The sequence below is a fragment of the Conger conger genome, chromosome 17 (genome assembly GCF_963514075.1).
Source record: "Conger conger chromosome 17, fConCon1.1, whole genome shotgun sequence".
NCBI lineage: Eukaryota > Metazoa > Chordata > Actinopteri > Anguilliformes > Congridae > Conger > Conger conger.
In genome coordinates, this window is record NC_083776.1 from 5,535,412 (window position 1) to 5,548,815 (window position 13,404).

The following is a 13,404-nucleotide window of genomic DNA, read 5'->3' on the forward strand; positions in this document are numbered from 1 at the left end:
GAGCACAGAACCGATGATTTCATATCCCATTTATTTTACGCTGAAGCGAATGTAAAAAAAAAATCAATTTATTATACAAAAAAATATATTTAATTTTAAATTGTCACAGTTTGGTTTGGTACTGTAAATGTGTAACACCCATGAGTCTGTATTGTGGTATTGCATAATACCATTCCGAATGTCAGTAAATCCAAAAACCAGCCAGATTCCAGCCAGCAGATTGCTACTTAGAAATTTAGATTCTAGCAGTCGTGTCGAATAGTTTGCCTACCTACCTTAAATGGAAGCTGCCTACTTATGGGCCAATTGCATGGATTTAAGTTTGTTTCAAGTACAGTAAATATTGATCCTATTTTAAAATCACAATTTACATTCTGCGGATTTACATCTTACCTTGCATGCTTGTGAATCAAGAATTGTAGAAATTGTTGATGTATTTGTAGCTGAATACTTTGCTAGTAAAAATAAGGGAACTGCATTTAACTGGGAGGACACACATCTTGTGAATTATGATAAGGGTTATCACACTTTTATTTCCAAGCCCATACAAAGATTAGCCTGCCCCTTACTGCAATTCATCTTTTTAAAGTTCTGATCTTCCAGGAAATATTTTTGTTTTGTTTGCTTGTGGGCAACTATGATTGACTATGATTTATAAGTATAAATGATCTTTTATAGTTGCAATTTCATTTGACACAACGGTAACTGTGTAGGTTTGTGCCCTTGTCATTACCCCCAAACCAATTATTTCTATTATGTTTATATTCAAATTATATTTGGATATATGTCTTTGATGTATTCTAAAATATCAAATATATGAGTACAAAAAACATGTATCTGAAAATTACGACCTGAAATTACAGCCTGAAAGTAGCCAAGCATTAATATAATATTATTGTACTAAATAAACATGTTAACAGTTATCATTTATTCTGCTCCCGTCATGCTAAATTTTCTGACTGTTGAAATCCAAGCTTAAAAGAAGCCAAGCCTGGCTGGCCCTGAGTGGTCCTCCCTCTAAACGTTGGCCGTCGGTCAAATGCTCACTCGGCTTCCCTAAAATACCAGTTCAATCTTCCAGTCTTTATTTTCCCAGATACATTTCAAATATTCTCAAGTACATTCCCCTCATAGGACCCATGTGAAAGTGTGTGTATCCTGCACTTCTGCTCTCAGTCTTACCGTATATGATACTATGCTGAAACCCAAGAGACATCCAATAAACATAACATTTATATTTTTACAATATTTTAACTGCAACATGTTTCTGTAATCGAAGAAAAAGTAAACCTCTGAAGTAAGTTTCTTTTCCCTGCTGGGTGTCAGGATTGATATACAGCCTCCTGGGTTATTGGAAACCTTGATAAATATGCACAAAGAATTATGTAAATAAATAAAAAAATACTTACTGACATGCTTTATTTTCCAACATGTGTAAAGTAGTGTGGTTGATTCCATTGAATCATTCATAAATATAATTTAGCCAAAAAACAGGTTTCACAATTATTGGTCCCCCTGGTTTAATACACCAACACCCTTGGCAAAGATGGCAGCTATGAGTCCTGTTATTTGAGAGGTTAGATTAGACAAGGTTATACAACCAGATTTTCAGCCAAGATTTCCTGGTACTTTGTTGAATTTCGTTGTGCTATTGATAAATGAAATAGTGGACCTGGACCACTGGCAGCATAACCTCTCCAGAACATCAATAACCACCTCCACGTTTGACAGCAGGTATGAGGTGCTTCTCCCTGTGTGCATTCCTCTTTTGCCGCCAAGCACGTCAATGGTGTGCATGGCCAGAACATTCAATTTTAGTCTCATCTTACCGCAGCACTCTTTCCAGCCGCTGTTCTTCAATCATACCAACTATGTTACAATACTGTGTGGCCAGCGGGCATATTGGCATCAGAGACAGATTTCTAACAGTTATTTATGGCCACCTTCGCCTTCGTTACCATCCATGGAGACAACTTGCACTTGAGTCCTCTTCCTGGCAAGTTTGCCACCATCACATGTGTTTTAACTTTGTTTTATTATTATTGCTCTAGTACTAAATCGTATCTTTAACTATTAACCATTGTTTTTTATTTTTGTTTTTTACCAATTACCTGACTTGTGATGGTCAATTACTATCTAAGTCTTCTGTTATTTTTTCTTTAGCCTTTCCCATTCTGGTGGATGGCAAAGGGATTTTGCATGCTTGCTACCTAATTTGTATACTCAAGTGAAACAGGAAGTGATAGAATGACACAATATAGTTCTTAATATTAGATCTTAATTTTATATTTTTATATAATTCTGGAGCCCACTGTCTGTGCTCCTGTGAAATGTAATAGATATTAAGGGCATATAATAATTAATGCAGGAAAGACAAGAACAAACAATTAATGCATTCTGTTTTATTTAAGTAGGAAGATATTAACCAGGAGCCTTTTGCATTAAGGCATCTCAAAATGTACAACAAAGTTGAACCATTAATTTAATAAGAATACAAAAATACACATCTCAGTGACTTCCATATTGTAATAAATAGTTAACCATGCATTCTACAATAAAAAGGCACAGAAAACAGTCACTTAGTAGTCATAAAAAGTACTACTTTACCAAAGTCACCCTTATATCTATACAAGTTACTGTAACATTATATTCCAAAGGTGAAAACACATTACACATTGGTTTGTTTAATCTTAGGCAATAAATATGCAAATATGGAATATACTTATACAGAATATTAAAAATTAATCTGTGCCATTGTAAACGGAATGTAAACAAATGAACCTCACCTCATTCTCCGTATTAGAAAGCGTGTCAGAGTATGTTATCCTGTTCTTAAACATCCTCATACGGGGTGGTTTTCACACCAGGCAGTTTTGCAGCTTTTAATTTCATTTTTATATTTTAAACATAAACGTTACCAGAATCATTAATCAGATCAGTGTTGGGCAGGTATTCACACATATTATTCAGTCCACTCGAGCTCCATCAGTCTTTATGAGGTGCGTGCGCTGAAATGTTCACTGAAGTATGGGACCATAATGGCAGTAAAGTTTCTTAAAGGAGAAACAAACTGAGCTAACATCTCAACAGAAAACAAAGAACCAACAAATAAGAGTGGGTCCCATTTTGGCAATAAAATACAAAATACAAAAACCAAAACAAAACGATAATAAAACAAGAACTGCTGAAATGCAAAGGTGAATAGGATATATTTAGACTTAAATTACACTGTCCGGACTGGCAGAAATATGTGATACAGCATCCAGTGTCTCACACACACACACATAATTAGAAATGTAAAGCATCCATTTTAAACTCTTGTGATGCAGCCCTCACCTACAGGCCTTATTGGCCATTACTGAGCCACAGAATGGAAGCGGTGCCTTGCTGGGTTAAGGCACAGGGCGATGTTATTAACTGAGGATTTCATATCTCCTGAATCACAGCAAACAGTGATCAAGGTGACGTTTCCTCAGTCCGACTGCAGCTGTGTCTAAAGTTTCCTTATCACTGGAAAAATCCCACAGTTGGGAATTCAGTTCGTCTCCCTGGCTTGTGTGCAAAGATAAAACTCCGTATTTTCACTCATTTTAGAAACTTTTTTTTATTTTTTATTTTTTTTTTAAAGCCTGGAAAAGTTACATTGAAATCTGAGCATTCCCTAAAGAATATAAGAATAAGAATAGCTATTTTTGTGAAGCACAACTGTTGCTACTTGTATGCGTTTCACCTGCATCTTTGGTTGTGAATCTAGCTATCGGTAGGAGGAAATATTCAGTGTGTACAGAATGGGTCATAATATTTAGAAGACTAGAAAGTGTTTGCAGACCACTTCGCAGAAATATTTATGGCCCGGTGTGGCTTTGATTACCGTTCCGTTTCGTGCCAAAATAAGGCCTGCTTGAAAACGCACTTAATCCTGTCAATAGAAATAATGACTCTTTCAGTAGTTTTTCCCAAATGTCTACACACGCCAAGTCACATTTGGTTTTTGGAATGGGCTTTTATGTTTCCTAGTCAGATGGGAGAGATTCACTTCAAAAGGGGAGACTTAGAAACAGGCCTTGGATTAAGCAGTGACATATTACTCCATTTCTCCAGTAATAATTATTTGAAGCTCTGAATTTACTTGACAATAAATTATTCCACATAATTTTTTAAAGAATTCCCAGAGATGTTTCAACAGAACTGAGTCCATACCTGCAGGTTTCTGAAGAGGACCCAGCCACATGTCCATGTCTGAAACCCTTCCTTGCATGATTTTAATTCCTATAATTCCCCCTCAAGCCTCTCGAAGTCACACTTAGACTAACGGGTCTGTGTTCAACATTAAAAACACACCTGTTGGGCCAAGCCTGATAACTACTGGAGAGAAAACTGGAAAAGACTTTCAACTAAGAAATTAACATATTTGTGCTTGTATATAAAAACTGGATCATTGTTGCTACTGTCGTATTTCTTCTGAAATGTGATACAAGATCAAGATCAAGATACAGTTAAAGATGCTGCTTAAGAAATTTGAGTCTTGAACACAGATTGTTCTGCGAGTCTTTCACACGAGATTCAATGGATATGAACACACTTTGATGACTAAACGTAACCCTCTGTGACCATCAGATAATTCTGCCTCTTGGATTCAAACGGAAATTAAATTATGTGTTGGGGATTTTTAAATCTGTGTTTAAAAAGAATGGAAAAACCCATGAAGACATGAGTTTTCCCCAGGCTATAAGTCCAGCAATCAGAAAATGTCTTATTTTTATTGTCAATATCCGTAACACTTCCATGCAGTTTACTCATATCAGTGTTTCAGGTATTATATTTGATATTCAACGTCAGCTGCCAGACAGTAGCTCGAGGAGGTACACAGATCACTGCATAGTGGTGTTTTCATACACCCATTCTGTGTTCCTTACTTTAGCACTAATTATCTGAGTCTCTTGCTTAATTTAGGCTATTAGTTTCAGCACTGAAAACCGACGGGCATAGCATAACGTCATTATGATTACGTCAGTGGATTACTGTACACCATCATGTAGTTTTAAACACACCCTTCCCTTCTTATTCTTGTGATGGAAAAGTAAAAGTTCCATCCATGACATTGCACCCTACAGTCAAAGCACATTGTGATATTGAAACAATCTGCATATTCTTTAGTAGTCTCAAACATGAGAAGATGGAAGCAACTCCTGTCTCTTAATAGGACTTTTTCTCCCTTATAGTGCTACACGGGCGCCCTCTGCAGGGAAATCGCAGTATAACCACTTGCGCAGGTTAACAGTAGCGGAGTCCGTTTAACTTCAGTGCGCAGAGCATGATATTTCGATTAAATACACAAAGTAAAAATGTCTTCGCCAACTGCATCCGACAGAGCTTATGTGTGTGTGTGTGCGTGTTTGTGTGTTTTCCATCTGGGCTAGAAAACATTTAGCCGGATGTGTTTTAAGTCTAGGAAGCACAACTCAACAAGAATAACAATGAGCTTTTGGAAGCATTTTGAACCATCTACCTTATCGCATCAATCGAGGAGAGCAGTTTACAAAACGCTCGTTTAGACTTCCACAGAAAAATATCACATTTTGATCAATAGCGAGACCAATGGCATTAAAGTAAATTATTACAATATTGCACCTTCAGAATTCTACAATATCAAACAAAGAGCAGATTCCTACAATTAATAATTAATAATGGTGTTCTGGTGCAATACACACAATTAAATGTGTGAGCTGTTTATAATATATATATATATATATATGAAAACTATAAAGGCTTATAACTATAATATCAAAGTGGATTCACTTCTTATTAAATATAAAACCTTACTATCGCACTTAAATATACCCTGTAAATACCCAAACTTATTATCATTTAGATCAGAGTGTCTCATTAATTTCCTACTGCTCCGAGCACTTTCCAGTGAAGCCACATATACACGCTGCAGAAGTGTAGCACTTTAACCAAAACCTACATCCTATTCCTACTTAAAATATCATTACTTTGTGAAATGTTGAAAATCAGTGAAGTGCACCACCTATTGTATTTTAGCTACCTTATTTTAGTAACACTTATCTGAGATGGTTGAGTTATCCATTTAATCAAGTCCAATTAATAAATTGCTCAATTTTACTTTGTTGTCATAAAAACTTAACTTGCATAAGACCTAAAACTGCCTATTTTGTCTTTCGTTTTTATAGTTTTCAAAGCACAGCAACTCCTTGCTTTTTGTTCTTTCAAGTATTGTCCATACAAAATTGGAATTTCAGCACAAAAACTAGTGGGGAAACGGGTTCTGTCAAAAAATAATAAAATTATCAGGACATTCACTTTGGTGAAGATTTTCACAACTACGCACAAGTTAATAGCGTGAAATCATATAATTTGACTAATAACTCCAGGTTCTTAACTTTCCTCTAATAAATGCTTATAAGGAGGACTGGAACACTATCGATAAAGCACGTTATACAATAAATAACCTTGAAAATATGGCACAGATGACATCACAGAACACAGCTCCTTGACAACCAGGTTCCATGCAAAGGATAGAAAAAGGGCTTGGTTATGAGTGGAAGGCGACTTCAGTAGTAACAAATGGAAATGACATTAAATCCATAAAAAACTTGTTCAAGTGTAGCTTGTACATTAAAAAAAATCTGACAATAATCATGCAGTAAAATAGATATCCAAGTCAAGCAAGGCAAACCATGCATCATTAGTTCTGGTTTAAGGAGATGTTTTGGGGGGGGGGTTGGGTTAATTTGCAGTGTGTGTCCCCCTACTTCTGCATTAGTGTGATATAAACGGGTCTGTGGAGAAATGGTGTTTTGACAAGGTGCCCCCCCCCCCCGTCCCGTCTCAGTGGTCTGTTTGAAGGCAGTGTGGGGGCGCAGGGTGATAGCCCTGTAAGGCCCCACACAGTGCACTTCACATGGAAGTCCTGATTTGCTACTTTTTTTTTTCTTCTTCATTTTTAGGACTGAGCCTGTCAACAGTTGCATACCTGATTATGCCACGTGTGGGAAACGGTAGAATGGCTTTTTGTTAAGATCTATACCTCTCTCTCTCTCTCTCTCTCTTTCTCTGTCTCTCTTTCTCTCCATATCCTATATGCCAACTCTTTCACTCAAACTCAATTTTTTATTTGGCACCAGTACCTTCTGTAAACAACAAAACATCCCGTTCCAAGTTTTGATTCCAGCGACACGGCAGGAGAATTCCCTCTCAGACTTCCCGTCCCAAGGCTCTGGAGCTTCCGGAAGTTTCCGTTTCAGCGGTAGGAGGGAGGGGACCAGCAGGGGGAACCCACACTCCTCCTGTTCTTCCCGACTCACAGGTCGACCAGCGTGGCCTTGGCCAGCTCCTTAGTTCCCTGGAGGATCCTCTTCATGTGGCCGACCTTCGATATCCCCAGATCCTGCCGGGACAGGAGTGAATCACCACTTGAGCGAGACTTATTTAACCCTAACGGCAGCCTCACCGCCAGACAGGAAACCAGACTCAATTGGACTGCGTAGGTTCTGATGATGGGAACATTACAGCAGCCATTTTGACAGCCTCAAGCATAGATGATCTGGACATGGGTTAAAAAACAATTCTTGGCTACCCTGGCTGAATCTACAGGGCTGGATCAATGGAAAAAATGTGGCCAGACTCTTGTGAAAGAAGAAATTGCACCGATACTAAAACTTGCAATTTGCCAATTCGCGGTATAAGATAAAATCATGATTTCTCTTGAGTGACAATATAAAGAGCTCATTCAATCATACATGGGATTGTTTTAAATGTCTTCCATAAAGAACCCATTTCAGCAAAACAATGCTTTCACAGAATGCAACAGTTTGGGTGAACCGCTCTGCTCTGCTTTGTATTGTAAATGGGGTTTTCAATTTCCATCTCAAATGCTAGACCAAACCACAGGAGCGCACGGCCATTTTAGAACCTGTTAACCACATTATCATCGACTAGCTTTCCTGGCAGAGATGTTCAAACATTGCAGAGTAACACACGTTACAGGCTGTGTATGTCCTGTGCTGTATATCCAGCTTCAGGGCAAAAAGAGAGGTTTTCATTGACATCCACACAGTCTCTTTAACTGAAAGCGTTCAATGTTATTGTCTATAAAGTATTATTGTTATTATGAGTGATAAGTTACATTAAAAAGAAAGGACAGCACATTAGTGTTAACATCCTCTTAGTTCAGTATAAACAGAAGCCACTACCTGTTTACATTTCTACAACGGAACAGTCTTTGCCTATGTTTTGATGTCAACGTCCATTTCATTTGCCTTTTTGGTGTTTTGAGTGCTCATTTCTGGTCTGTTTAAAATTAACTGTCCACCCCATTTCATCACACGTGTCCTGTGGTCCTTGTGACGTGCGTTGAGGATGGCTAAAGTTGGCTAATGTTATCTCACAATCGCCAACATATTCACACTTTTTTCTGCTCGCCACAAATATTAGCTGTCGTGAGCTAACAGCTCGAAAAGGTAGTGCACTGTGAACTAAAATGGCTGCCAATCGGGAGGACGCCGAGAGAACATTTGGTTGTTATGATGCACTATAATCAATGTAATATTTGTTCTGTTTTGTTTTTTTTTATCCCAGGTAAGCAGCTAGCTAGGATTGTGAGACCTAAGTCGCCTATCCTCTAAAATCTTCGGTCACTTCCGTTCGTATTAAGAGGCCGTTGGTGGCTAAACTAAATGGAATGTTCATTTTGAAAACGTTGAACAGAATCTGTTCACGGCAAACGTAGTTCCCCGCGAACGTTCACCGACTTCAACTCAGGTCGGGTGTCTGGTGGATCCATTTCTGCATTGCCGGCTGGTGTTTCTGTCACGTGTTCAGTGATGTTCTTGTGCAAGGAGCGGGGACCATGAGCGGGGGCCAGATCTCACAGCTGAGTCTCGTGTTGACAGCAACGGGGCTGTCGCTCCCCGCTGCTCGTTTTCCAATCTCTCTGAGCGCCACACCACAGTCTGACCGATGCTTCTGTCCGCTTGCATGAGGCAGGGCTGCAGTTCCTCTGCTGCCTAAACTGCCCCCTGCCCCCTGCCCCCCCCTGCCCCACCCCCCCACCCACCCACCCTGCACACTCTCGCCGGTCACACAGGGGTCAGTAAGGGAGTCTGCAGTCCCACAGAGATTACACGGAAGCCAAGCAGAGCAGTGCAGCCGACAACAGCACACAGGGAACCCGAGAGAAAGAGACAGAGAGAGGTAGACAGGGAGAGAGTAAGAGAGAAGTCGAGAGTTGAGACTATGGGGTAGAGTGAGGCACAGTGGATGGGGTGGGGGGGGGGGGGGGGTGGGGGGGTTGGTATACCTTCAGGTCCCTCCTCTCCAGGTGTAGGAGCTCTGAGCCGCGGATGTCGTGGAGGGTGAAGGTGTCTTTGTACTCCCCCAGGCTGAGCTGCTCCAGCCAGGCCGTCACCTCCTCAGTGCCCCACCTCTCCACTACACAAGCAAGAGCGAGAAGCCCCCTCAGTGCCCGCTGGCCCCCTCAGACACACACCACCACCGGGGGGGGGGGGGGGGTCAGCCCCGGAGAGAGAGAGAGAGCGAGAGAGACAGAGAGAGAGAGAGGGAAACAACCAGAAAGGGAAAGGAAGGAGTGGAAAAACAGAGGGAGGAGGAGGAGAGGCGGCAGCAGCTGGCGAAGAGAGGGGTTAGGAGGTCGTTTCGAAACGGGAGGCTGGCAGAAACAGGGGTTAGGAGGTCGTTTCGAAACAGGAGGCTGGCAGAAACAGGGGTTAGGAGGTCGTTTCGAAACAGGAGGCTGGCAGAAACGGGGGTTAGGAGGTCGTTTCGAAACAGGAGGCTGGCAGAAACGGGGGTTAGGAGGTCGTTTCCGACAGGCCTAGGGTCGCTAGCATGCGGGGACATCCCACCAATCGGAACCAAACAGGAAGTAGGAGGGAGAGGAAGGGGTTGAAGCCTGTGCAGTCTAGGTTACTGTCAAGTCTCTGTCACGTGTTGGCGCGGGGCTAACCCACCCGACCACTCCCACCCAGCCGTAGAAGCCGCCTCCCACCCCTCAGGCTATCGAGGTCAGGGATTGGCTGTCGCTCAGTCCAGTCACTAGTTCTGAGCACCCGGGTTTAATATTTTTTCATAAAACACACATGCCCTGACTGCCACCTATACTGTGGGGAGAGCATACACTCCCAGAAAAAAGGGTTATTTGGCTTGTCTTCAAAGAGGAACCCTTTTCCATTCTTTATGGAACCCTCTTTTGTAGGTGTGAAGTGTGAAGGAAACTTCCAGACAAAGAATCATTTTGCCCAACGAGGAACCCTTGAACTTCATATAGTTCTTCATATGGAATCACAGGGTTCCTTTTGGAACCATTTTTTCTGAGAGTCTAGAGCGGTGTCTGTTGATTGGTGTACCGTATCCTTGGTTTTTATGTTCAAAGTAGATGACATTTGTTTTAGCTACGAGGAAGTAAACTATGCAAACGAAACCTACCTGGACAACGAGGTGAAGATTGGACTAAAGGCACACGCTTCGTATCCTTTCTGCACGCAAACTCCTGTATATCCAAACTTGAACTTGTGTTGATGACATTCAGTATAGAAGTAGCAGTGCTTAAAAGGGCTGTTTGTTTTGGTTCAGTCTTGTTCGGTGGTATTTGCTGTAGACCAGGGGTGCCCAATCATGTCCCATGGAGACCCGAGAGTATGCAGGTTTTCATTCCAACCAATCACTGCATACACTCGGTCCTCCATGGCACATGATTGGACACCCTTGCTGTGGACATTAACTGTACTACATCTTACCTAAACCAGTTTTGCCTTGTCAGCCTTGGTCTTCCCAGGCCAGAGTGTGTCTGCTGGTGGGTACTGTTTTTACCTTCAAATCAGTAACCAATTCAGACCCAAGAAACCAGTTGAGGAGGTGACATTATGTCATCAGCATTATGTCTTGTTTTCATTGATGAATTGATAAGTGCTGAGAAATGATGAAAACCAGCAGACTACCCGCGGCCGTCTAGGACAAAGGTTGAGAAGCCCTGGTCTATGAGATGGCCTGGAATTTGTGCCTTCTGTATCCAGAGTTGGTTGACTACTTCCAGGTCAAAGGACAACATCTTGTACAGAGGAAGTGTGTTGGGCATGTTCATTAATGGTAGTGTGTTAACGTGAGGACTGGATGACATCACAGAACACTGGCGGCAAATTCCAATCACTTGTTTTACCCTTCCCTGTCTCCTCATTCTTTGACTAACCTGGAAATCGATCAAGGTCCGCCATCTTTAAGGACATTCCAACCTGTTAAATGCTCCTTGAAGGAGCTAGGAGGGAGGAGCTAGGAGGCCGCCAAAGGATTCTTGAGCAAGGAAACGCAAGTGCAACCTTTGCCAAAGTAAATTTTAAGAATATGTGACGTATGAGTGCTCGACCTCTCCCCATCGGCCATGTCAGGTAGTTGACATAGCTTCAAACTGACACTTGAAAGAGCTAAGACATTCAATTTGCCTAATGCACATTTCCTTGTTTCCTCCTTCCTTGTGTGCTTTCCTCTATTCCTTTCCTTGCCTCTTCCAATGGGTGGAGCCAGGAAAGGAAGCAAGGAAGCAAGGAGGAAAGAAAATTAGGTAAAAATAAGCGATTGGAAAGAGCCTTGGGCAACTCTCATCTTGGTATTTTATGTTGTAAGGATGTAGTGCCTGAATCACTCACTGGCTATAATTGGACAATGATTGCGAGTGTGTGAGTGTGTCTGCGCTTGTTTTGGGGGGAGCATGCGGACACGTCCTTACCTGACTGCGGGCTGGACTTCTTGGGGGCTTTCTCCTTCTTGAACTTGGGGACAATACGGAACATGGCACTGCGGTTGTGCCTCTTGCCGTACTCAAGGTCATGACCCTGAGAGGGAAGGTCAAAGCATCACTCCTCCCGCCTCCACAAGGTGAAAGGTCAGCGGAGGGGGGGGTTACGGTGAGGGTACAGTGCTGGGTTGGGGTTTGGGTTGGGTTAAGGTGCTGGTTTGGGGGGTTTGGGTTAGAGTAAGGTGCTGGGTTGGGGTTAGGGTTGGGTTAAGGTGCTGGATTGGAGGGTTTGGGTTAGAGTAAGGTGCTGGATTGAGGGAGTTTGGGTTAGAGTAAGGTGCTGGATTGGGGGGTTTGGGTTAGAGTAAGGTGCTGGATTGGGGGGGTTTGGGTTGGGGTAAGGTGCTGGATTGGGGGGGTTTGGGTTGGGGTAAGGTGCTGGGTTGGGGTTAGGGTTGGGGTAAGGTGCTGGATTGGGGGGGTTAGGGTTAGGGTAAGGTGCTGGATTGGGGGGGTTTGGGTTGGGGTAAGGTGCTGGATTGGGGGGGTTAGGGTTGGGGTAAGGTGCTGGGTTGGGGTTTGGGTTAGAGTAAGGTGCTGGATTGGGGGGGTGAGGGTTAGGGTAAGGTGCTGGATTGGGGGCTCACCTCCTCGTCATTGGGCTGCAGGATGTGGTACAGCCAGTGGATCTCCGCCAGCTTCCCCAGCTCCACCTCCACACTCTGCAGCGCACCGGACAGCAGCTCCTCATGGGGGGGGTCCAGCTGCTGCAGAGAAACACCCCCCCACCCTGTGAGTCTCTGGCACAGCAACACCCACACACACACACACACACACAAAAACACACACACATACATACACAAAAACACACACACATACACACACACACAAAAACACACACACATACATACACACACAAACATACATACACACACAAACATACATACATACATACATACACACACACACACACACACACACACACACACATACATCCACACACACACTCACATACACACACACACACACACTCATACACACATACACACACATACGTACATACACAGACACACACACAAACACACACATACATACACACGCACATACACATACATACATACACACACATACACATACATACATACACACACACATACATACATACATACATACATACACACACACACTCATACACACACACACAGCCCTGAGCGCAAACTCACCACAGCTATAACTGCGTGGCTATAACAGATCTAATGCTGAATAAAAGCATTAATAACATTGTAATAGCAGAAGTGGTGTTGATTTGGTGCTGTACGATCGCAGTAATAACATGGTAAGAGCAGAACTGGTGCCAGCGCAGTAAAATGGCAGTAATACCATAGTAATGACAACCGTTATAACAGAACTGCCATTGGCTCAGTGCGTATAGGGGGTGTTGTATTGTAATAATAGTGGTGTTGTACGAATGCAGTAATAGCAGATCGAGTACTGTATACTTACATAGTAATAATGTAGTAATAACAGCCGCAATAACAGAACTGTTAGCTCAGTGCTAAAGGGGGTGTTTAGTAGCAGAAGTGGTGTTGGTTTGGTGCTGTACAATTGCAGTAATAACATGGTAATAGCAGATC

The 13,404-nt window shown here is 42.2% G+C and overlaps 1 protein-coding gene across 4 annotated transcripts in view; it reads right to left on the reverse strand.

The window, feature by feature from the left end:
• Positions 1-2,387: 2,387 nt before the first annotated feature.
• Positions 2,388-13,404, reverse strand: part of dgkh (diacylglycerol kinase, eta) — a 61,216-nt gene continuing 50,199 nt past the window's right edge. For 3 of the 4 annotated variants that reach the window (XM_061225472.1, XM_061225471.1, XM_061225470.1), the window contains 4 exons: positions 12,418-12,537; positions 11,762-11,867; positions 9,323-9,453; positions 2,388-7,411 (listed from right to left, as the gene is read on the reverse strand). In XM_061225472.1, the coding sequence (XP_061081456.1) occupies positions 7,325-7,411; positions 9,323-9,453; positions 11,762-11,867; positions 12,418-12,537 (444 nt within the window). In that variant the 3' untranslated portion in view covers positions 2,388-7,324. The remainder of the gene's footprint in view (positions 7,412-9,322; positions 9,454-11,761; positions 11,868-12,417; positions 12,538-13,404) is intronic. The other variant, XM_061225469.1, reaches the window with a different exon arrangement.